General features: G+C 42.2%; 2 protein-coding genes across 4 annotated transcripts; both read right to left on the minus strand.

Annotated features, from left to right (window-relative positions):
- Positions 1-1,139: 1,139 nt before the first annotated feature.
- Positions 1,140-17,695, minus strand: ildr2 (immunoglobulin-like domain containing receptor 2). 3 transcript variants are annotated; one of them, XM_037489437.2, is made up of 10 exons: positions 17,366-17,695; positions 13,112-13,441; positions 10,958-11,077; positions 8,287-8,343; positions 6,679-6,825; positions 6,412-6,573; positions 5,706-5,819; positions 4,617-4,818; positions 3,661-4,330; positions 1,140-2,591 (listed from the first exon to the last, which is right to left on the minus strand). In XM_037489437.2, exons 1-10 carry the CDS (start codon positions 17,403-17,405, stop codon positions 2,556-2,558), a joined length of 1,878 nt encoding a protein of 625 aa, XP_037345334.2. In that variant the 5' UTR covers positions 17,406-17,695; the 3' UTR covers positions 1,140-2,555. The 3 variants fall into 3 exon arrangements, with proteins under 3 accessions (XP_037345334.2, XP_037345335.2, XP_037345336.2); XM_037489438.2 differs by lacking the exon at positions 8,287-8,343; XM_037489439.2 differs by lacking the exon at positions 5,706-5,819.
- A 1,115-nt stretch (positions 17,696-18,810) lies between these two features.
- Positions 18,811-23,609, minus strand: LOC119229275 (cell surface A33 antigen-like). The gene is made up of 7 exons (XM_037489513.2): positions 23,447-23,609; positions 23,045-23,211; positions 21,672-21,885; positions 21,360-21,524; positions 21,147-21,263; positions 20,938-21,064; positions 18,811-20,828 (listed from the first exon to the last, which is right to left on the minus strand). The coding sequence occupies exons 1-7, from the start codon at positions 23,496-23,498 to the stop codon at positions 20,114-20,116; spliced, it is 1,557 nt and encodes a 518-aa protein (XP_037345410.2). The 5' UTR covers positions 23,499-23,609; the 3' UTR covers positions 18,811-20,113.
- Positions 23,610-23,966: the final 357 nt, after the last annotated feature.

The raw sequence follows: 23,966 nt of genomic DNA on the forward strand, positions 1-23,966 counted from the left end.
AAGAAAACCACTTTGCACTGTAAAAAGTAGTTGTTGTTCCCTGTTTTTTTGAGGGGGAAGAAGGTTTGTGTGTGGTGTAGGCAATCTGCAGGAGCTCCCTGCATGGGGGGGCCGGGCAGAGGAGCAACGCGTGGACTCAGTGACTTTAAGAAGCCTCTCAGCGGCCTGCGTCTTCGCTCGTGGGCATACTGCCCTGAACACACCTAACCTCAGCACCCAGGGACTGGTGCTGTACCTTTATCTCCACTTTACAAAAGCAGAGGGCTCTCCAGGTCGCAAAAACTACCAAAAGCCACAAAACTATGAGGAATTGCAAAAAGAACACAATTTAGTAATACGCAGTTCTCCTGTTAATGTTAGTTGTTATCACAGTGATCTGCCAGTTAAACATTTTAAACCTGCACACATGCTTGACACGATAAAGTGTACGGATTGTGTGTAGTTCTGATTGTGATTAAAGCGGTTGTGATTAAAGCTCAAGTGTTTTTTTAGTTGTGTATGTTTTGATAAGCTTCGATAAGAAATACACCTGCTTTATCCGAGGTACGATGCATACACGCAATCACATGTATCGTAAAACCCAATGACTACTCATCCGATTCTGCTGCAGACAACGTCCTTATGTAAGTTATATCCAAATAGATTCTACCAAAACAATTGTAATGCAAATTTAGTAAATAAAAAATAGTCCCGTATCGTATGATCTAAAGGTATATATATATGAACTTGCCTTTGTACTCTGTGACACATTTTCTCTTCTGTGTAATTTATATCTCATTTCTTCCTCATTTCATTGATTAGTTGATTTACTGAAAAAATAATCAAATAATGATTTGAGCAAACCAGCTGAAGCTTCTCTGTTAACAGCTGTTTCTTTGGGATGAGTTAAGTGCTTTTCTTTGTCTTATGTGATTGTGAACCAAATATATTTTGGTCTTGTTGGTCGGGTACCCAACATCTCCTGTTGGGCTTTGGGTAACGTTGCTGTGCCTTTCTCACTACTTTGAACCATTGTATAAACCAAACACTGAATGTTTGATTTGATAACAAAAACATTCAGAGGCTGGTGCGAGCTGTATGCACCTTTTCTCTTGGTTGACATGATACACATAGATTTATTAAGACTGCGGAGACATCTTTAAAGTTTTCTTTATTGAAAAAGTATTTAAGCAGTGCAAAAAAAATCTGCAGATCAAATTCAAGGTACAGTACTATGGAATGCCGTTTTAGTCAAAATTAAATAAATGAATAAATACACGGTAATGCATAATGACACTGCATTTCATAATAAATAAATGAATAAATACACGGTAATGCATAATGACACTGCATTTCATAATAAATAAATGAATAAATACACGGTAATGCATAATGACACGGTAATACATAATGACACAGTATTTCATTTCACGTTCTTATATGCAAATCAGGGGGCGTGGCTATCTATCACATTCAGAACAGACGACAGAGCCGTGTGCCGTCGACACCGCTAGCGAACGCGGAAGCACCCCCCCCCCCCCCCTGATCGAATTGGGTCGCCGCTTGTCATTAAGGGGTAAAGGTGGGTCCCGGAGCCAGACAAGTTGAGAACCCCTGGGCTAAGGGACGTGAGAGTGTTGACATAATGGAAGACATCGGTGGGCTCCGAGATAGCATGCTAGCATTAGCGGATCAAATCGATCGTTTTTTGGAAATACTAGGGCTTGCGGTTCCCACATCGGCAGCTCTAGACTGCGGTCAACTCAGCCGACACTTGAATTTTAGTGCACGTTTATGCTGACATTTACGGTACCATTTCTCAAAGTTTGGTCTGGTTACTTGCTCAATACCGTAAATGTCAGCATAAACGTGCACGGAAATTCAAGTGTCGGCTGAGGCTCTGTTGTCTGTTCTGAATGTGATAGATAGCCACGCCCCCTGATTTGCATATAAGAACGTGAAATGAAATACTGTGTCATTATGTATTACCGTGTCATTATGCATTACCGTGTATTTATACATTTATTTATTATAAAATGCAGTGTTATTTTGCATTACCGTGTATTTATTCATTTATTTATTATGAAATGCAGTGTCATTATGCATTACCGAGTATTTATTCATTTATTTATCATGAAATGCAGTGTCATTATGCATTACCGTGTATTTATTCATTTATTTAATTTTGACTAAAACGGCATTCCATACAGTACTTTCATACAGTACAATATAAACAACAGACAAACACACAAATACAAAGTGAACCTGAGTTGCAATGTACTAAGTGAGTGAGAAGTGTGAAGTGTGTAGGAAAACATAAGACTGGTATACTGCAGATAAACAGAATTGGCAAATAATAGAAAATATAAAAACACCTTGGCACTCAATCAAAGAAACACATACTCATCTGTCAACTACACAAAAAGAAATACCCAGACATAATTCATGCACACGAGCAAAAGCGTATTGTACAAAGCGCACATATGTTTTTCATCACATTCGATCCGCTACTGCTGTCTTTGTGGTGCAGTTATTCTCATGCAGACGAGCTGGACTCCACGGACCGGCAGCGCTCGTCACACTATGAGAGAGTCCCTGCTCAGTGCAGTGCTCTGTTAGAGAAATACACCGAGAGAGCCATGTTAGGAACTTGCACTGGTGCTCATCCCAGGTTAAGACGGTCTGGTGTCTCAGATTATTCACGGAAAGCATGCAGCTCAAGCCGTGTTAGTGGTAAAGTTTGGGGTACAGGTGTGTTTTTTTGAATATTCAGTAAGCCAGTTAGTAAGCGTTCTGTGTAGCGCTGTGAATGTTGCAAAGACTACCAGATTATACTGTACGAACACAACAGATAAAATAATGTTGGAAGTAAAAGGATATCGATTCAGTGTTAAGACCATTAATTGTGCATTAACATGATGTTCATAATGGAGTCAAACATTTTCAAATTCAAATTTTACAATGCTAGCATTGTTTTTTTTATTCGTGTTGTCAACAAATCCCATGAAAAGACTAAAACCAGTAAGGACTCTCAGTGGGTCTGACCTCTCTGTGATGCTCAGGGCAAAAATAAATAAATAATAATAATTAGTGGTCATTTAGGCAGCATGGCCTTTTTTTGATATATAAAACAAGTTTTTGGGAACAATTTTCAGCCGTGGATTAACAAATATCAGTCAGGTCAGGCTACTCCGGAGCTGTCTGACCCCTGGACGGTGGACCTGAACCAAACCTCAGAGGTTTCAGCAAGAAAAGAGGAATAATCCTTGTTATTTCAATTTGAAGGTTATTAGTTGCCATTTATGCTGTAATCGGCATTCAACTTGGGGCAGTTTGTTCTGCAACTTCAAGAACACAGTTTGAACTGCAGCAGGTCGTCGGCCGGTCATCATCGTTTCTCAGTAACTAAACCAAAACGTACATCGTGAGCAAAAGTGAATCCACAAACAGACTAATAGGTGACACCCACTTTACTGCATCTTCCTGCACTTTATCCTCCGACCAACATCCGTTTTTGGCATCAGAGACAGAATTTTATTATTATTATTATTATTATTTTTGGACTTTTCATTGGATTTGTTGTCAATAAGAAAAACACAGAATACACAAAGCTATCAGGCATTAGAGGCTCTTCCCTGAAGAGGAGGAAGGAAGTCCTTGTTCCTGCTACAAGTAACTCACCAGGTTTCGGCTCCTGTCCCTCTCCTCTCGGCCCCCCTGTTGCAGTGTATGGGACGCGCCCTGGTGGGGGCGGGTGTAACAGAAGGGCCTCATGGCGGGGTCAGCGGTCGCGTACGGCTCTGATCTGTGGGGCTCTACAGCGCGGTGCCGGTCTATGGTCGGGTCCGCCCTGCGGTGCCGCTCCGCCTCCCGCTCAGAGTACGGAGGCAGAGGGTCCTCCTCCTCCGGACGGTTGCTGGGCGACCGGCTGTAGTAACTATCGCTGGCCTTCCCTCTGGAGCTGCCTTTCGAGGGAGTGTCACTGTCCTCGTCCGGTCTGCAAGCCCCTCTGTCCCTTCCCCGCCCCCTGGTCTTTCTGTCCAGCACGCTGCTGAGGAAGGCGCCATCGTATCCCTTGCCTTGCGGGGGTCGACAGGGACGATCACTGTCCCACGTGTCCCTCCTCTTCTGTGGCAAAGGGGAGGGGCTGCGGCGGACCCAGCCGTCATCCTCGTCCCTGCAGAAGCGCCTCGGAGGGCTGTCGTCCCGCTCGTAGCCCCGGCACGGAGGCGGAGCGTGACGACCTCGTGAGCCGTAAGACAGGGCGAAATCCTCCAGCTCGTCCAGGGAGCCGGTGCGCCCTCTTCTGCCCAACGTCTTCCTCTGCAGGTGCTCTGAGTTCGGGTTCCACCTGCGGGCGGGACGAGCACACAACTAAGTCTGCAGAGTTTCTATCATAACGATGATGATTCACTCATACGCTGTACATGGACATTTTACTGCACGCCATAGAATCCAATTATTAAAAGTAGATTCATAAATGATTTTCTCTACAAATACTGGAGCCTATGAGAGTGATGAGGCTTACATGGAAAGATCACATGTAATGGGCACTTTAAAACCTGGTAAACGTCCCTAAACAGTTGCTCTCTCATCACATAGAAACAAGCATGCACTAAATAACACCGTGATTATACCTTCTGTCGAGCTCATCGTCTGAGTAGTTGCCTCTGATCCGTCTGGGCCTGCGGCTCTGTGTATGGTGAGCTGCTCTCAGCACCGACTGATCGTCCAGGTCCGCGATGGGCGGGAGCGCCTTCATCTGCACCGTCTGATAGGTGTGCCTGAAGTCTGTGTTCCCTCCATCGTGTAGGGAGCTCAGCTCTGAGAAGCTACTGGCTGTTGGCACAGACACAAATCAGTGAAGCGGCAGTTGCTATTTACCTTATAAAGTTCAATTGTAAAACATTTCTTTTCTCCACTGAAAAAACGCAACAAGGCTGTGAAAGGATGAAATTGAACACAGCTGGAAGTGCTTTGTAGGTGTTTGAGGAAAGCGCTTAGTAAATGAGGTGGCTATGGCTATATAATCATGAGCTCTATTGCTGACTGTGGATTACTGTGCACTTATGTCTCAAACCATTTAAATGACAAGTCTAGGAATATTATTTTTGCCGACTATATTGTGAACAAACTAAATGTACCCAATCCAAAAAACCTTTGCCCGGGTAGCCAAAGCCGGATGTAGCTTATTTCTCTGTTTAATAGACCTCAAATAATGTGCAATAGGTATAAAAAATAATTAATCAATCTCCAATAAACATGGAAAGGTAACTTTAAGTCAATACAACATACAAGGTCCTCCAGTCAGACATTTCACAACTTCTGCTAAAACCAACAGTTCTAAGATGTTTTAGGTAATTACCGTAACTAAGATAAAAAAGTATTTTCATGGAATTTTTCAACAAATATCCTGAAGCTTCTTCCCTTCTAACATGTACAAGAACAACCACGTCAGTCAAGACTGGAGAAATAATAAAAAAGAAATGGATTTAATCTGAAATCTAACAAAAATAGTGTCCGAGACAGAGGTTCTTCGATAATTTACAATTATAAAAATAAAAAAGACCCGGCGATCAATAGATAGAAGCACGTTTTTCTTGAAGAAGTTATGAAATGAAGGTTAGGACGAGATGAAAACAAGGAGTAGTTCATTCACACACACCAGGCACATGAACACCCAGCCACCCAGAGGACAGACACCGGCCTAATCGGTGCAGGCTTACGTTTATATGCATCCGTCTCCGTAGAGGGAAACTGAGCAAGCTCCTTCTCAAGGTAATACAGAACTTTCATTGAGTCCTGGTCTGGACTGGCTTTCAGTCGATAACCAATGCGGGCTGTAGATGCGGACACACACACACACACACACACACACACACACATGACAGGGACACACAGATAAACATGCATATGTCCAAAAGACATTCTTACAAAAGAATAAACTCAACTCAGTTGGGACATTTTAATAGCAAACATGCTGTCACAATCGGGCTGGGGCAGGTTGCAGGGAGGACTCAAGCGCAGAGTTTCTCGAACCAAGTGCTCTTTATTTGAAACAAAACCAAAGACATGCTCCAACGACGAGGGACATTAGACAATGACGCGACAAAGGACCACAGGCACACAGGGCTTAAATACACAAGGGAGGTGCAGGTGATTGGACACAGGTGGAGACAATCACGCAATCACAAGACAAGGCAGGAAGTGAAGTTAACCCAGGACCACAAGGAACATGAAACTTCAAACTAAAACAGGAAGAGGGACCAAACCGTGACACATGCATGTTACAAACGGATATTTCTACATTTTCTATCTAGGTTGAAGACAGACCTGAGGGTGAGGGATGATGGGTGAAGATGAGTCAAATCAGTGAAGCCAAAGTAAATAATACATAGCTTCCAAATATCTCTACAACTCCTAAATACTCACCTCCGGCCAGGTTATTCTCCATCGAAGGGATAGAGGCGACCTTTGTCTCCGCATGAGATGAAGGGGCAAGAGGAACACCGGTAGGAGGCCCGGGAATGTAGTAGGGATACACAGGAACCTGAGCAGGCAGACCACTCTTAGCCATCTTGCCTGCCTCGTATACTGCACAGCAGAACAACACAACAACAAAGGGCTGCTGTCAGGTGGATGCTGAGCATGCACGTGGAAGCTGTGGTCATAATAAAAGGCCGCTTGTGTGTTTCTCACGGTGTCGCGGACAGCAGCAGGTGTCGGGACAGCAGCAGCAGCTGACGTAGCAGCAGCAGGAGTGGGGACAACACTGGCACCAGCAGATCCCCAACAACAACAGGAACAAGATGCTGCCCAGGACCACAGATCCCACAAACACCCACTCTGGAAAACACACACACACACACACATTATTCCTTCCATTTGTTATGTTTTTTAGACATGGGAGGGTTCAGTTAAAGATATTGCATTAAGACAATTCATGATAAGCTTACTAAAAAGGTTCCTGTCCTTACGCCCCTGATGTGACGGTTAGATTTTGCTTCATCATACATTTCGCTCCCTCCATAGCTGAAGCTACTATGAGACACTTTTGTTGTGTGTTGATTTAGTGTTTCCAAGCACCAGATTCCCTTTAGAAAGTCCATCCTTTCAATGTCTCCGGTTCTTGTTTATGCTTCCCTCTTGTGGTTTGAGCAATGCAGCCTAGGTCTCCAGCATCGTTGTGTCAGTGGTGATCGGCAGAGGAAGGAAACTCTGCTCCTGGGAGGAGGGGGAGGAGGAGGCGGCACTGCTGCAGAGGGTGGAATTCTCCTCCTACAGCCAGAACTCCGGCTGCAGATTGGATTGTGTGGAATACGGCTTTGGGCACCAACGACAAAATAACTATGTAGCAGCTGTGGCCTCAGAAAGTAAATTCTTCACGAAAGTTTTATCTTTTGCAATTTAAAATGGGATTCTTTCTCAGATTGATACAACACAGGCATACTTGATAAACCTTCTTCCTTTGAAAGGTGGATAACCTGGGGCACAGATACAGTACTTCACCTAAAAAGTCCAAGGGGGCAAGAAATATGAGGAGTCAGAAAATCAGTAACTAATAAACTAAAGAACGTTTTGAGGAAAAAACAAAAGCAAAGTGTAATGATATTATCACCCGAAACCTCCAGTGCAGACATTCATCCAACTTTTTTTATCACAGACATTTTTGGTAGCCTTCACTTCTCACTTCTTATTTATTTCAGTCTAAACTGACTATCCAACAACTTGTTTTTCTAACTTGTTGTTGTAATGAACTCATTGTGTTCCCAGATCTCATCAAAATGTTATGTGTTATTATTTGCCCAAACAATGTTCGAAACCACACAAATCACAACCCAGTTGCGTTAAGCCATGCTGATGTTTCACTCACCCCTTCAAAGAGACCACAGAGCATTTTTCTAAAAATAATGACACTACATTTAAGCTCAAGGGAACTGTGATTAACAGTTATCCATCATCACATCTCGGAAGTATCCGGACCCCAACAACACACTTCCTGAGGGTGTGCCCAAAAGCCAAATCCACTCAAAGCCCTTCCCTAAGTCACTACCAAACTCCCTTGTGGAAGTTGCATGACCAGGGATAAAATATTTTTAAAAAGAGTGTGTGAAGTCCCAGTTTCAGTGGGACACAACTTTCTGTAAATGTTTCCCTAATTTTATTTAGAATCGTGTAAACATGCGCTCATGAATTTTGTTAGTAATAGAGAGTTTTGATTGGTTGGTGAAAATGAAATGTCAGAAAGCATAAAGGAAGCTGGCAGATGACAGGCAGTGAAACGGAAGTGCAGTTGAGGTGCCGTACCTGGCATAATCTCCACATCAAACTCAGGTAGGATATCGTCCTTCTGACCTGTCCTGCCTGCAGAGAGAGGGAGAGCACAGGTGAAGGCCGGCAGAGGAAGCAGCAGAAAGCAAGAGTCAAAAGGGTCGGCCAAGTGGATGTGCGATGTTCATTAACCCGAAAGAACCAAAGTTATCACAGAAATTACTTTTCTTACATGCTGTCCTGTGAGGACATGTTTTTGCTAGCGTGACTTTTGGGATGGCAACGCCTGTGGTGTGCTACCTGACTGAACTATCTTACTTTGTACCATCACATTTAGGAGGGAAACTTCATTGTTCTCAGACACTAAAGCCCACTGACTTTGGTGATCCTTCTATTTTCTAAGAACAAATGTCTCAAAAACTCTGAATTAAATGCTACGGAATTTGGTACCATGTCTCCCAGAAGATTCATTATAATAACTTAATTTCTAATCTAATTGGGTCTAAATTTTATGACCAAAACCTGTCAAGCTCAAGATATCTGTAAACCATAGCTGTACTTTACGTTTAAGCCAATTAACGTGCTAATATTCTAAAACCTTTGGTGAACATGTTAAACATTATATATGCTAAAGCAGCATCATGTTAAATTTTTGTTAGCATGTTAGCATGCTGACATTAGAGTTTAGCCAATATTGTTTTGTGGTGTTCAGAGTTTATGCTCATACAAAAGGATGCTATTCCTTTTGATTCAAATTCAAATATTAACGTGTGAGCATAAACATAAGTCATGTGAGTCAGAGTTCAGAGTTCGAAATGCACTAATTTTAGCAGGAGGCCAGCAGTGCTATATTTCTGTATCCAAGTCCACAGCGCGCATGTTCCTCTCTAGCGGATTTGAGACTGCTCACAAATTAATCTACACGCTTACAACATGCATACAGTCTCACACAGGCACACACACACACACACACACAGAGGTCCCCCGAGAGTCAGTGTGTGAGGACAAAGAGGGTTTTTTTAGAAACTGGGGCACATTCTAGGGCGACAAATTAGCATTGAAGGCCGTCAAAAGAGGTCACGCAGGTTTTACCACCGTGACACAATATCAGTCTCTTTGTGCTTTACATACAAGATAAACATGTCAAAAAAAGGGAAACACTCAAGGCAGCTAGAAACGTGTAAAATAGGCGACACTAAAGGGTGACAGGTGGGCCGACCCTGAGACACAGCTGAAGGTGTTCCATGTTTTCAATAAGTCTTCATCGTGAGGTGTCCAAGGACTATGATTATAGACCAGTGGAACTGTGTGACTAAACACCCATTAACTCCAGAGAGTGCTGAGTAGACTGTTACTACGGAGGGGGAAAAACAGTGTAACCTTTCCACCTGATAAAAAAAGTAATCTTGGTTCCCTGGCACGTTCATCTACATACCATGAGGCTCAGTAACACTGAGTAACCTGAGAGAGCAGAGGAGCTATGCAGCCCACAGAGCTTGGGAGGCAGCGAGAGATGCAGCAAGGAGTAATGGAGGAGCACACGAGGAGAACATTTGCCAAAAAAGGCGGAGGAGAGGAAAAAAAACAAAAGAGTAGGACATGATGTGAGAAGAAACGTCACAACCGGTTGCTTATTATTTGGACATTTTTAGAAAATAGCGTATGTGCTTGCTTGCTGAGAGTTTGGTGACTGACATGTCTGTGCGGTAAACCAGGAGCTGGAGCCAGCAACGGGTCGGCTTAGCTTAGCATAAGCACTGAAAGCACTGAGTGTGGTATCAATGGGATTCTTTGCAACAATGCAAAAAAAAATCCCCAAAAGGCAAACAACAGCCATACATTTTGTGTACATAATTGGTATTGTGTGAGATCTGAATACATAGTGACATGCTGATCGGACACAGTAGTGGTTTTGCACACTTTTTATTTCCATTGTTCCCTTTGCAACGTGGTGAAACTAAAAGCCGGTGTAGTCTTCTTACTGTCACATGTTTAACTTCCCCTCTCTCCAGTGAGCTGGTTATAATCGGATTAGGTTCAGTGGAGGAGGACTAATAGTACAAGAAACATCAGGGTTAGCTTAAGTTAAAGGGGAAAAAACATTCTGGGGAACTGCTGTTAAAGTGTAGTCAGCTTCTCTACGTTTCTCTTCTCATGTTGACACCAGCAGCGACACTCTACATGTCTCCTCTGTAGAATCCCATCGCCATGGTTACAGCTTAAGGACTGGCTTTGGCAACAATGGCCTCTCCAGTTTTTCTCTGAAGGACTGTGGGCAGGCTACTTTGAGAATTTTTATTGTCAGAAGAGGTTGAATCTCTGACTTTTAGGAACTAAAGGTTAGCTGTTCATTTATTAACAACTGAATACAAATAAATATGATCCCTTGCAACCGAGCCTACCTTCTCTTGCAGCTTTAACCGACTCTCCACCTCTGGTATTGTGTACGGTACTTGAGCACGCTTTTGAAATACATTACTTGAGCATTTCCAAATTAAATTCGCCTAAACCGTATGAAGAGGGAAACGCAATCTGGCCGTACCCCTGGAAACCGTATCACTTTGGATATAAAGAGCAACAGCGAGACTATTGCAAGAACCTTCACCAACAAGTCATCACTGAGCTTAATATGAAAAGTCGACCGTGGTCAGACTTCTCTGCGTTTTTCTGTCACTGTACTTTGATTGTAAATAAAGAGTAGGTTTACCGAGCACCAGTAACTCCAGCTGGGCCTCGTTCTTTCCCTCCAGATCATCAGCAATGATGACTTTGCAGAAGTAAACTCCACTGTCCCCCCACTGCAGCTCCCCGATACGCAGGTCTGCTTCTGCACAGAGACCGGAAACAAGGTTAAATGTGCTGCAAGAACAGAGGTCGGGTCATGTTCACAAAGAAGGTCAGTGTTTAATAGCTGTACTTTTGAATCAAATTGATTTTGGCGGTAACAAACAGACGATGATGACATTGTTAAACAGTGTTTGGGACCACATTGACACCTTTGTAGTGATGTATGACTGATGGGTTGTGTTTATAGATGTTCATACTGGCACCTCTACAATGTATTGTATGTTTTAGTATATTTATCAAAAGGTACAGTAATTAAGAAGTATTAACATGATTTTTTCACTCATTATTTGTATTATTATTAAGCTGAATGTGTCTCATTTAACGACATGATGCATCAAATAGTAATGCCAAAATACAAATCTAACACGGGATTTGATGAAAGATTTTGTACTTAAACTTCCATACTGGTTGTTTGGAACTTTTGTCAGTGACAAAAGTGTTGAGGTTTGAATGCAGATTTTAACTTTACTCTTTACAGCAGTTGACATATATTTAAGCTTCTTGTTGTTAAATGTTCTTTCTAGGGCTGTCAAATGATTAAAAATTTTAATCAAATTAATCAGAATTTTCAGTGGATTAATCATGATTAATCACCTGAATCCTAACCATATTTTCTTTCTGAAATGCATAATAAAGATAAATAACAGGACACAGATACATAATTATCATTATTATTATCATAATTATTATTTTTTACATAAATACATGTTATTGATATTTGATTTTTTAATTCATTCCAGAAAATAATCAAAGCAATGTTATTTGATAAGTTACAGACTGATTTCCCTGCATGGCTCTAGAAGGGTCTCGAGCCTCTGCAGTTTATCCCACTCTGCTGTGAGTTTGTGCTCCTGATGGTTCAGGGCTGCGATGACCAGACATGACCAGACATGTCAACCCTCCCGATGTTTCAAAGCCCCTCCCGAAAATCTCCCGGACCGACCTTTCTCCCGATTTCCACCCGAACATCAATATTGCTGCACCACCCGTCACTGGGCGCGCCGTTTCAGACCGAACAATAATAAAGGTTACACCTTAAAGTCAAGCGCGGCGATTAGAACGACTGGCGCTGCAAAGAAATTCGCTACCACCCCCATTTCAGTGTGAAATATCCCCATACCTGGGAGGATTTACATCGCATTGGCTTCTCTTCCGTCGCATGTTTCAGAACAGTATTACGGGTCTCTCCGATAGTCTTTCCTCTATCTCAGCGCTGCTCTTTATTTATTTTTCTTAGCAAAGCTCTGCTGGGCGGAGCTTTTCTTCTTCTCTGTTCCGCTGCGCGAGAACCGGGGGGAGGGGGGGGGGGGTGCGGGTCTCTGGCGCAAACGACTTGCTGAACCTGCCTGCAGGTGGCAGTAATGTGTTGTATAGGATGAAGTGCATTCCCTAGAAGAAGAGGTTCTTTCCGGACCTGAATAATTTGTCACACTGCGCATGCGTGAAATGCGTCCAAAAAATTGACGTAATTAACAACAAACAGCTAATTAACGCCGTTAACGCGCTATTTTTGACAGCCCTAGTTCTTTCAAAATCTCATTCAAAGCCAAAACAAAACAACATAGCATTTCTGAGATAAAAAAGGAAAATTCAATTCAACTTATAATGAAGCAATTATCGGCATGTATTGATTCCTCCTGTCAGTGAACCTTTATCCTATTTACTGTGTGAAACAAGGACAGCCGGAATTGTTAAATGTTGGTGTGTCCCATTGACACATCTGGATAGAAGACGGGTGTTTTGTCTTGATAAGGCCTGAGGTTTTACAACGAGTCATACTTGAATAGGAGTGAGAGCAGGAGGTCATGGTTGTGTGTGTGTGTGTATGTGTGTGTGTGTGTGTGTGTGTGTGTGTGTGTGTGTACTCTATTGTGAGACAGAGACAAAAGAGGTGTATTTAGAGAACAGGAAACACAACACACAGTCAGCTCTGAGTCCCGAGAGCAGTTATCAGTTATCTGCAGCAACTCCTTTTCCTTAATTCATGACTTTAAGAGAAGAGCGATGACATTACTGTTGACGATGGCGATGTCTCGTCCTTTGTAGTGCTCGGCCAGCGTCATGGAGGCTCCCTGCGCCGAGGCCACGACCCGAACTGTGCGGCCGTTGTCGGAGCACTCCAGGTGGGACGCTGGGCCCAGCTCGGACGCTTGGACGCCCAGACTCTCGGGCAGGGTGAAGGACTCTCGTGTGCGGTCTCGGCAGTAGGACTTGTACCACCACTGCACCACCGGGTTCTGGATGGAGGCCGTTTGGTACTGACAAGGGAGGACCACGGACTGGAAGAGCATCGCAAACCGCTGCTTCTCCCGCACTGTGACGTGCACGCCATCGCACACGCACACTGGCAAGAGGAGAGAGAAAGGAAATTGGAATAAGTTCCACCGTTGAGACAAACGGGCCTAAATGTTCTATCCACAAGAGATTTGACTATTTAGGAAGTGGTGCAAATATTGTTTCAATGTGTATTGTAGTTGTGCAAGTTCAAACATAGAATTTCTAAGCGTTGAGAAATACCAGATTCACCTATCTGACCCAGAGTAATCAATACTAGGTACCTTCACTTCACCTTCAGAGTTTATTCACTCATAATATAACCCAAAGAGGAGTGTCCTCCCCAGTAGGAACATTAAAGGGAAACTACCACATTTATTTCTAAATTATGAATCAGGAATCAGGAAACATTTATTGTCATCATCATGTCAGACATACATGGACTTGGACTTGGCGGTTGGTGAATGAAGGAAGACAGAACGACAATGAACAACAGACAACGTAGTGCACCAAAATATAATAAAAGCTAAATATAATATAATATATGCTATGGGTTAGTACGCTAAAACTATGGGTTCGTAAGTTAAGAAATAAAGATACAATTAAAAATAAAGATAAAGTGCACCAGCTAAACAGAAAGTGACAAGTGAAATGTACACGTAGAGAGTGGAGGGAGGGTGACGTGCACGCCATCGCACACAAACACTGGCAAGAGGAGAAAGAAAGGAAATTATATGATTTAATAATCAATGAATTGTATGGACAAAAAACTTTCATCAAAAATAGAATTTCCTTTATGTTAAGGGGAAGTAATAAAAAATCAATGTTTATCCAACAGTGCAAAACCACTTCAGTTTACAATGATAAGAGAGGTTAGACACAAATCCTAACGTTTGAGAACCTGAAATCATGTTATTTCTGCATTTGCAGCACTGCTGTACTAAACTACATTTGAGAGTAGACACAAACAAGAATAGAAAGTCACGAGGATTCTGTGTGATTCACTGCACCTGGGAGATATTTAGCTTCATATTAAAACAGGAGTCAAGACAGGAACAGAGATTAGGCACTGCTGCTCGGTACCGGGGTCAGGGAGGTTAAATTCCAGTGAGCGTGGGGGGCTGGGGAGCCTTTGGAGAGGCAGGGGGTTGTCAACACAGAGAGGGAGGGGATGGAGAGGTCGAGCTCTCGTGGGTGCTTTCTGCGAGTCGTATTAGCTCTAGGTGGGGCAGGAACTCCCTCTAAACATTTCCCAGAAAGACAGGAAATCTAAACAAAACAAGTCCACCATCCCGACTCCTCAGGTCGGTTTTCATCTGTCATCTAAAATGGACGCTTCATTTGAACATGAAGCCAAGACTTGTGTATATCCACACTAACCTTTGGATTGCAGCCAAAATGTATTTTTGATTAATTGCAGTTAATCGTATTTAGTCATTGAAATAGCAAGGAAAATGGGCATGGGGACGTGCAACAGTATTATCTAGGGCTGCAACAACGAATCGATAAAATCGATTAGAATCGATTATTAAAAGCGTTGGCAACGAATTTCATTATCGATTCGTTGTGTCGCGCGACTATTATGTTTGAGTATTAAAAGAAAGTTGCGCGCGCCGCGCAGAGCTGAGAAAAAAAAAAGTTGAGCGCTCGCGCAGCAGAACATCGGAGAGACCCGTACTACTGTTCTGAAACATGCGGAGGAAGAGAAGCCAATGCGACCTAAATATTTCACACTGAAATGGGGGGTGCGGGTCCTAGCGGGCAACGGGGGGGTGGGGGGGGGGGGGTGCTGCGGTTTTCTTTGCAGCGCCAGTAGTTTTACGTTCTAATCGCCGCGCTCGACTTCAAGGTGTAACCTTTATTATTGTTCGGTCTGAAACAGCGCGCCCAGTGACGGGTGGTGCAGCAAAATTGATGTCCGGGTGGAAATCAGGAGAAAGGTCGGTCCGGGATATTTTCGGGAGGGGCTTTGAAATTCGGGAGGGTTGACATGTCTGATTGTAAGATATGCAAAAGCGACATGGCCTGGCACGGGAGCACCACGGAGATGATTCATGATTTTGTGCCTAATATATTTAATTTGGCGGCTGTAAAGTATACATCATGCAATGTGTGTATGTTTTTTGTGTTAGTCCATTTTATTTGCTTACTTAGGGATGTTCAAGGAGCAATCTGTTAGTGCAAAAGATATTTAGGAAGTGCACAGTCAGTTCTATTTTTCAATAAAGGGTTGGAAATTAATGTTTTTACATTTTTTATTTTTTTATCCGATTCATCGATTAATCGAACAAATAATCGACAGATGAATCGATTATTAAAATAATCGTTAGTTGCAGCTCTAGTATTATCTAAAAGAATTTAAATGATTTAAAACAGCCTATTTGGCCAAGTATGCGTACATGGAATTTGACTGGTTCGTCACATTTAAGAAGCTGGAACCAGAAAATGGTTGTCATATCTGATTTGCAAAAGACTAAAAACTAATAAAGGTCAATCAAAAAGAGTTTATATGGATCTGTCCAAGTTTTGAGCTAGTATGCTAATGTTCACAAACTAAAAAAAGTAAGCCAGGTGACTTTAATGATAAACTGTGTCTGGTCAGATCCACTGGTTTTCTTTCCCCCTTATAGACACTAAACATTATCTGCCTATTTGCAGGGATAGAGCCCAATGATTTTTACAGGATGAGAGAACAAGGGGAGGGGTGACAGAGCTACAATGTTCCTCCCACGAGAAAGCCCTGGTCTTCCTTTTGTTTCCTTTTTTTCATGGACCAGTCCTTTGTTGGGGCTAAGCTGCTCCCTCTTTTCTGTCCCACTTGAGAAGTAGAGGCAAGGGGGGGGGGGGGGGGGCACACACACTCACAACCAATGAGAGCGTCAGGCCTCCTCCAGCTGGGGCGTGAACACACCAATTAAGGGCTAGAGAAATTCAAACCGAACCGTTACTCATGAATGCCATCAGTCTGAGGTGAGAGGGTGTTCTGTAAATGATTGTTTTCATGAAGTTTATCACCGGGTGTGACTCACTGTAGGTTAATGAACAGGTTACAGAGGCTGCAGACAGTCACCTCCCCTGGCCTGCATATGAACTAAAGGTTTTGTTTCAGTATTAAACCTCCCTTACAGTGTGTTGTGACAAATTAGCTGCAGGTCAAAGCTCTTCCGCTGGATGCGGCATGTTTCCTGAGCACGGTGGAACCTTTCCTCCCCAGAGCTGTCACATTTCCTGCTTTTACTGCGTGGTACATTCCTTCACATTGAGACATTAGAGCCAACAAAGAAACAATGATAAGACTGAATATAGTCTCCATGTTTGGGGAAGAATATCATTGCAATTTAACAGCAACACTCCTAAAATTTGTGGCAAGTGAAGAGAGTATATTTGTCAGGGTGCAGATTCACATGTTCATGCCCAGGGTTATGTGCCCTCTATACCTGAATAACAGTTTAAAGGCAAAATAAATACAGTATTAGGTAGCAAATATTTTCCTTTTTCGTGGTAATTAAGGTCAGTCTTTTGTACATCTGATTCCATTAGGTCTCTAACGGGGTTATTTTTTGCCTGTAATATCAAGGGACGAATCAATTATCCGAATAACTGCATTATAATCCTCGCAGTTCATATTGCACCTTTGAAATGCAGCTAGCATAAAACAGCACACTCTAAAAATGCACTCGTGTGCTCCACGGCTTGGGATATTATTATCGCATATGTGTATTAGGTCCACGAGGCAAAATCAATACCAGACGCTCTAAATCCCATGATTTTGAGGGTCGTCACACAACCACCTAACTTGTTACTAAATCGTTTAAACACGATTCAAAGCATCTCTCGCATTCATCTGGCCGACTTCACCGAAAAGAAACCGTTAAAACCATCAAATAAGTACTTTACCGAGTATCGCGTCTGCAGCAACAACCTGTTGCGCTGCCGTCGTAAAGATGAACCATTTTAGTGAAGAAGAACACATACTAAAGTGATGGAAACTTACCCAAGGCTGCCAGTGAAAGAGCCACTCGGTATAAGTCCATTGTAGAGTCCGTTTTATGGTAAAGTGCACTTTGCCAGCATGTTGGTCACTCTGGTTGTCCGCTATCTGCGGCAGTGAACGGGACGCACCGACTGCGCGTAACGGGACTGTACCACCTCAGAGGTGGCTCCAAACACCGCGCACCGGGGATCTAGCACGATTACGGCACGATTACGCAAGATAAAGTAAACTTCTGTCTTAAGATGTGATATCTGTGGAGGCTCATCGAGATTTTCCGCCGCGGGTGTGGTGCCGGGCTTCTCCGGGAAGGCTCGAGGGGTTTTCGCGGTGTGGAGGTGGCGGAGGGAGGTGGAGGAGGAAGGGTGGAGGGAGGGAGGGGTATGGAAGTAAATCTGTGTCATCGGGTTTTGAAAGAAAAAGGTGATTGAATTTCTAGTACGGAATATTTATGCATTGAAATTATGTATCTCAATGTTTTTCAACGTTAAAATACTGCAAAAAAATCAACCGCAAATAATTCAACGTTAAAATATTCAACCGCAAAAAATTCAACCGCAAATAATTTAACTGCAAAAAATTTAACCGCAAAAAATTTAACTGCAAAAAATTCAACTGCAAATAATTCAACTGCAAAAAATTCAACGCAAAAATATTCAACGCAAATAACACAACCACAACATCCGGGACCTCAAGGAAGAGCAATCGATTCTAGATTCAAGCAAAAGGAACGAGCAACCAATACAACTTCGGCTTGTCGGCAGCACGGTGACCGGTGTTACACCCCTACTGGTTTTTACACCTACTGGTTTCCCTACGGGTGCGTGTTTGTGTTTACCCGACAGCAGCAGATTTGTCTGCGTCTGTTTCCTGATTCGTCACACATTCACAAACATATTGCTGAAAATGTTCAAAATGCATTCCATATCCATTGCAGCGATTACGATTGTAAAAGTGAGCACTACATCACTGCCACGTATGAAGAAATACATAAAACAACGTTTTTATTAAAAGTTCGCCGTTAACCTGAACATTTTGGGTCAGGGTGGACGAAGATAACTGTTTTTTTCCACTTTTTTCACACAAACCACACTGATGGCATAAAGAAGAGTTAAAGCCCCATTATTATTGGACATGGCTAAAATCCGGTCACCATGCTGCCGACAAGCCGAAGTTGTATTGGGTGCTCGCTCCTTTTGCTTTACGCACGCTCCTGATCTTGAATCTAGAATCGATTGCTCTTCTGTGAGGTCCCGGATGTTGTGTTTGAATTATTTGCGGTTGAATTTTTGGCGGTTTAAATTTTGGCAGTATTTTAATGTTGAAAAACATCCAGATACATAATTTCAATGCATAAATATTCAGTGCTATCTAGTTAGCTAGCTAGTTCTTTCAAAACTGGATGACACAGATTTACTTCCTTAGAGGGGGCCTGCTCCATGAGTAAATCTGGTGTCACTTGGCTGCAAGTTATAAGTAATTTCCCTGCACAGAAACGGCAAAGTTTGAGCCACTTTTTAATTATTTTTTTATTGAATTATTTTTTCATTATAATAAAAGAAGACATTTTCTATCATGAGGAATCATCTATCGCACAAAAATCACACAATAAAAACTTTTATTAACCGACTCGAACTATGGGCATAGCAGACGTTTTAATAAATGATGAACAAAAAAAGCTGTAAATCTAGGTTTACAGTACAGCTGATGCACTTCATTATTTTCTATCACAAACCACAGAAGATAATGTACACAATATATATGGCTGATTTAAAAAAGAGCAATCCCTTTTGACTGAAACAATGTTTAACAACAGTCCCCAAATTACTTCAGTATTATTCATAGATAAGTGTCCTGAACATGTGAGCTATATTTATATTAATTATTGGCTGGTGTTCAATGACCAATTTACATTGATTGACTTTAAGGAAAATACAAAGCAGTAAAAAAGTGTGATGGCACTGTTAGTATACATTTAATTAAAGACCACGGGTATCCATGTTAAAACCTTAAATCGTTAATTACAGGTATCTAAACTATTTATCATCATCATCATCTTAAACACAATTACATTTAATCAAACTTGGGGACCTGGTATGGGGCCCCTAGCAACCACACTCACCAACATAAGTTTTCGCCACGGGTAAAACAAACAGCTCAGGTAAAAAAGTGTTAGTCCAATGCAACAGGTGTGACAGGGTCAGAAGTTAACAGGTTGATTTGTGTGAATCAAATATAGTTGGCCTCTTTAAACACCCGGTCAGACCTGGATTAATTACTGCAAAACTTTAAAAAAAAAGAATTTTGCTGAATCAACGAGACTAGGGGTCCATTTAGCTCGGCCACAGTTCCCTGGTCATTAATTGAGCGTTGGCTTTTTGGATGACAATTCAGAATATTTGCGTGAAGTTGCGTGAATGAGACACAAAGCAACTTGTTTTCCTACCAATAGGCATAGCAGGTGTGCTCGTGGGACTACTGCTTGCGCTGGCTTCTTAGCAAGGGACATTTGATGTAGCCCGCTTAAAATTTTGAAAAACTCCACCAACTCTACTACGTCGTTTGCAAACTTCCCAAACACCCAGTATGATCGCATCGTGACTGAGTGCTTGAGGTCAATACCTAAACCCAGAAAAATATTTTTAGTGCATTAAAAAGGAGTGTATATTCAGTAACACAAGGCTATTTTTGCCGGCTTTTGTTTTAATCGTCGGTATAATTGAGACGATCGTGGCTTCTTAGCAAGACCGGTCACACCTCAAGTCGATCCCGACTGCCTCGGTAAGCATCGCGATGATCGTCCAATCGATCCCGACTGCCTCGGTAAGCATCGCGCTGATCGTCCAGTCGATCCCGACTGCCTCGGTAAGCATCGCGCTGATCGTCCAGTCGATCCCGACTGCCTCGGTAAGCATCGCGCTGATCGTCCAGTCGATCCCGACTGCCTCGGTAAGCTTCGCGCTGATCGTCCAGTCGATCCCGACTGCCTCGGTAAGCATCGCGCTGATCGTCCAGTCGATCCCGACTGCCTCGGTAAGCTTCGTGTTCATCCTCGAGGCGATCCCGACTGCCTCCGTAACGATTGCGTTGTTCATCGAGGCGATCGCGGCTCCCACTACCATGGTTACGTTTATCATCAAGTCCATCACGACTGCCACTGTAACGATCACGTTCATCATCAAGGTTATCACGACTTCCACGGTGGTGATCACGCTGGTTGTCCTGATAACGTCGAGAGTCAACATCACTGCCCGGGCCATCGTTGTTTTCTTTACCACTATAATGACTGTGTTCATCATCCTCTGACTTGTGTACAGCTCTATTAACGATGTAGTTGTTTTGAGGAACGATGTCTTTGTCCTCATACTCATTGGCCTGTTTCGTCACGCTGTTTGACTTGTCATCCCGGTACGGCTCTCCAGCTTCAGAACCATCTCTGTCATAATAAGCAGTTTCACCAGGGTCACTAAAAGGCAAAAAGGGAAAGAGAATGTCGATAGGTATAAGTATCAATCATTGCATTAAAATGAGTATTATATAGAGTGGCAGAAACACAGAAAATATATCACATATACCCTTCAGCATACTGTTCCTTGTTGCCCTTTTTCTTGCAGCAGCAACAGTAGATTAAAATCCCCAGTATCACAACACCTGCGAGGACTCCCCCAACTATAGCTGCAGTGGACCCAACGTTCATACTGCCTGCCAAAGGATGAAACACAAATGGTCTTTACACTTAGTGCCTGGGAAAAGATTGCCAGGTGTATTGTGTTAAAACACTAACCGGGCGTAACAGCTAAAGTTAAGTTGCAGCTGTTAGAACCGATCCGATTTGCTGACGTGCAAATGTAGAACCCAGATGTATCACTTGAAATATTGAAGAGGGATAGAGCTCCATCCTCTGCAAAGTAATGACAAAAATTAGGCGAACCATTCGGAGCTGATGGGGCATTGTTTCCGCTCACATTAACGAGGGGAAAAGGGTTGAAAGACATACTTTCAGTTGCCTTTGGCGGAAGTGGTCTGAGAGTGTTTTGGACACTGTATCTGGTCCATTCATAGAGGGGTGCAGGTGATCCCTCCTCAGACATGCAAGTGAGAGTAATGTCCCGAAAGAACACTGCTTCTCCCAGAATCTTGCAGATTGGCTTAGAGGGAAGCACTGGAAGAGAGCGAAATATGAACGAAATAGACACGACATCTTCATGCAGACCAATAATAAATGAAATTGTAAACAAGACGTTAAACAGATAAGCGGACAGAGCTGTCAGATAAATTGACTTCCAACAGGTTAGTGATTAATTCTCACCCAGGACCAAAAGGGAAGTGGTGGCAGATGGTGTTCCCTCATCATCATTTGGGATCTTCACACTGCATTGGTAGACGCGGTTGTCCTGTATGTTCACATTTGTCAGGCGCAGTGTGCTCACTTGTCGGTTGAAGTCCACCTCCATAAAGGCTCGGCCTTCATAATTAGGTGCAATGTCAATCGGGTTGTTGTTAAAGTAGGTCGCCACTGAGCGCTAGAGAGATGAACACAAAGGTATTTTATAACACTATCTGATCACTTTGATACAACAATACAATATGCTAATAACTCACTCATACTCGATATTCATCAGCATCTTAAAAATATCATGAATGAGATACCACATTTTGACATTTCATTACATCATGTTTCAGGATTGTATGCCGTACAATATGGTACCCCAAAATGTTAAATGTAAAATATATATACAAATAGATTAGACATTATAAGTAAATCAAAAGTAGAAGAAAGAAAGAAAGAATAAATTATTATTTAATTATTTCAGTTTTTATTTCCTAATAACATTTTTCCCAATAACACTTCTATTTCCATCTACAGCGGTAGCCAGGTTGTTGATTCAGAACGACTTTACATTTTACTGCATCTGCAATATTCAGTTTCCCTTTTGGTCATTGGATAGCTTTTTGCAACAATACTTCAGCTTAGTGTATTATGGGTTTTTTGCACAATGTATCATCACTATTTATCAAATTACAAAATGATGTGTTTATTGCAAAGTTTTGCTTAATGAAAGCTGTAGCATAAATTCTGCATCTTATAAAGACTAAAATGTGCAGCCAGATGCAATCTTGACTCATTCATGGCACAAAGGTCATGACCACCATAAACGCTATGGCTAGAACAAGGTTTAGTTAAAGAACAGGGAAAGCTCCTTATGTAAACTGTGTTTTGCCACAACAAATCATTGTCCATTTTAATAAGGTTCACAATCCACAATCTTGATATAAATAAAGTCCTTATAACTATTTCTTTAAGTGGTTTAGCAGTTGTCTCTGTGTGTAGCTATCTAAAAATGTAAATAGATTATAGTGAACACAATAATATCAAAATAAATGAATATGTTACTATTGGGATTCTGTTTATTACAGTTTAGGGGCCATTTGCAAAACCCACTCTTGCCATAATGCCGCTCAAATGTAGACACTCCCTGTTAAGTAAACACCCACCTCTTTCACGCCCCATGATCACATTTTAAGTTTCTGTCATAATTGTGCACAAACTGAGATAAAAACATTAAACAACTGTGTTCACATGATAAATACATCATCAAAAGACAAGTTAACTGATCTTTCTATGTAAAATGAGCTCCCATCTAAAGCTGTATTTAGAAGAGTAATAGTAAAACCTCTCACCACGGGGTCACCTGCTTTCTCAGGGAAAACTTCCCACGAGAGGAGGAAAGCTTTGGTGACTGGTCTGGCCGGGACGAAGAAACAGGTCAAAGTAATATCAGCTCCTCTTGTAACCTCGTATTCTTTCTCTGGAATAGAAACCTCCAAACTCCTGCAGCAGGGAAGTACTGAAAAAAATATATAAGAAATGTCGCTTCTCCATTTATATAAGTTTATTTTGTATTTAATGTTTCTCTTTAAAGTAGATTTAATAAATGGGTTGGTTTCTTTTGGGTTCAACACAATCGTTCTTTCTGTAGAGTAGGAAGCAGTTGGATTAATGAGTAACCCAGGTCATAATATAATTAAGGTGTGGTAGTGGTTCATAGGAAAAAGAGAGAGAATATACGCATTAAAACCTACCTGTGACGATCAGAAATAGCATTCGCCATTCATACTGCCTCTTTGCGGTCATCGCTGAATGAGGATGAAAGTGTCCGGCGAGTACAAAATCTGAAATTGACTGTCTTTGTACAAGAGTAAGAGTCCACCTGACCTTTCCTGGAAACTCCCAGATATGGAGAAGGAAGCATTTCAGGTAATAAGTCAACAGCTATGGGTCACATGTCACCTTAGAACCAATCGTTGACTTGCTATCCCCTCGGGTTAAACCTGCCCCTTAGAGGCTAGACAACTAAAATGACTTGAATTATAACATGTTACAAAGAGAACACATTTAGGATTTAATTGATTGCTTATACAGCATACACAGAGAGACATGTAGTGGTATGGACGGATAGATCATTCAAGGTCAAATGAATGTTACAGTGTACAAAAAAATGATATAGAAAAATGGAAATAAATAATTTAACTTATCACAGTCAGTAACCAAGTTACTCCACATTTCAATGGATTCTGGCCCTTGCAAAAAGCCAGTTTGTGC

The sequence above is a fragment of the Pungitius pungitius genome, chromosome 10 (genome assembly GCF_949316345.1).
Source record: "Pungitius pungitius chromosome 10, fPunPun2.1, whole genome shotgun sequence".
Lineage (NCBI taxonomy): Eukaryota > Metazoa > Chordata > Actinopteri > Perciformes > Gasterosteidae > Pungitius > Pungitius pungitius.

What these genes read in the sequence shown, in the direction of transcription:
- ildr2 (XM_037489437.2), bottom strand. Translation starts at nt 17,405, where the DNA reads ATGGACTTATACCGAGTGGCTCTTTCACTGGCAGCCTTGG. An exon ending in AGACATCGCCATCGTCAACA is followed by an intron (nt 11,078 to 13,111) that starts GTAATGTCATCG and finishes GTCTCTGTGCAG; the next exon opens with AAGCAGACCTGCGTATCGGG. An exon ending in GCTGGAGTTACTGGTGCTCG is followed by an intron (nt 8,344 to 10,957) that starts GTAAACCTACTC and finishes CTCTCTCTGCAG; the next exon opens with GCAGGACAGGTCAGAAGGAC.
- LOC119229275 (XM_037489513.2), bottom strand. Translation starts at nt 23,498, where the DNA reads ATGACCGCAAAGAGGCAGTATGAATGGCGAATGCTATTTCTGATCGTC. An exon ending in AGAAAGCAGGTGACCCCGTG is followed by an intron (nt 21,886 to 23,044) that starts GTGAGAGGTTTT and finishes TCATCTCTCTAG; the next exon opens with CGCTCAGTGGCGACCTACTT. An exon ending in TCCGCCAAAGGCAACTGAAA is followed by an intron (nt 21,264 to 21,359) that starts GTATGTCTTTCA and finishes ATTACTTTGCAG; the next exon opens with AGGATGGAGCTCTATCCCTC.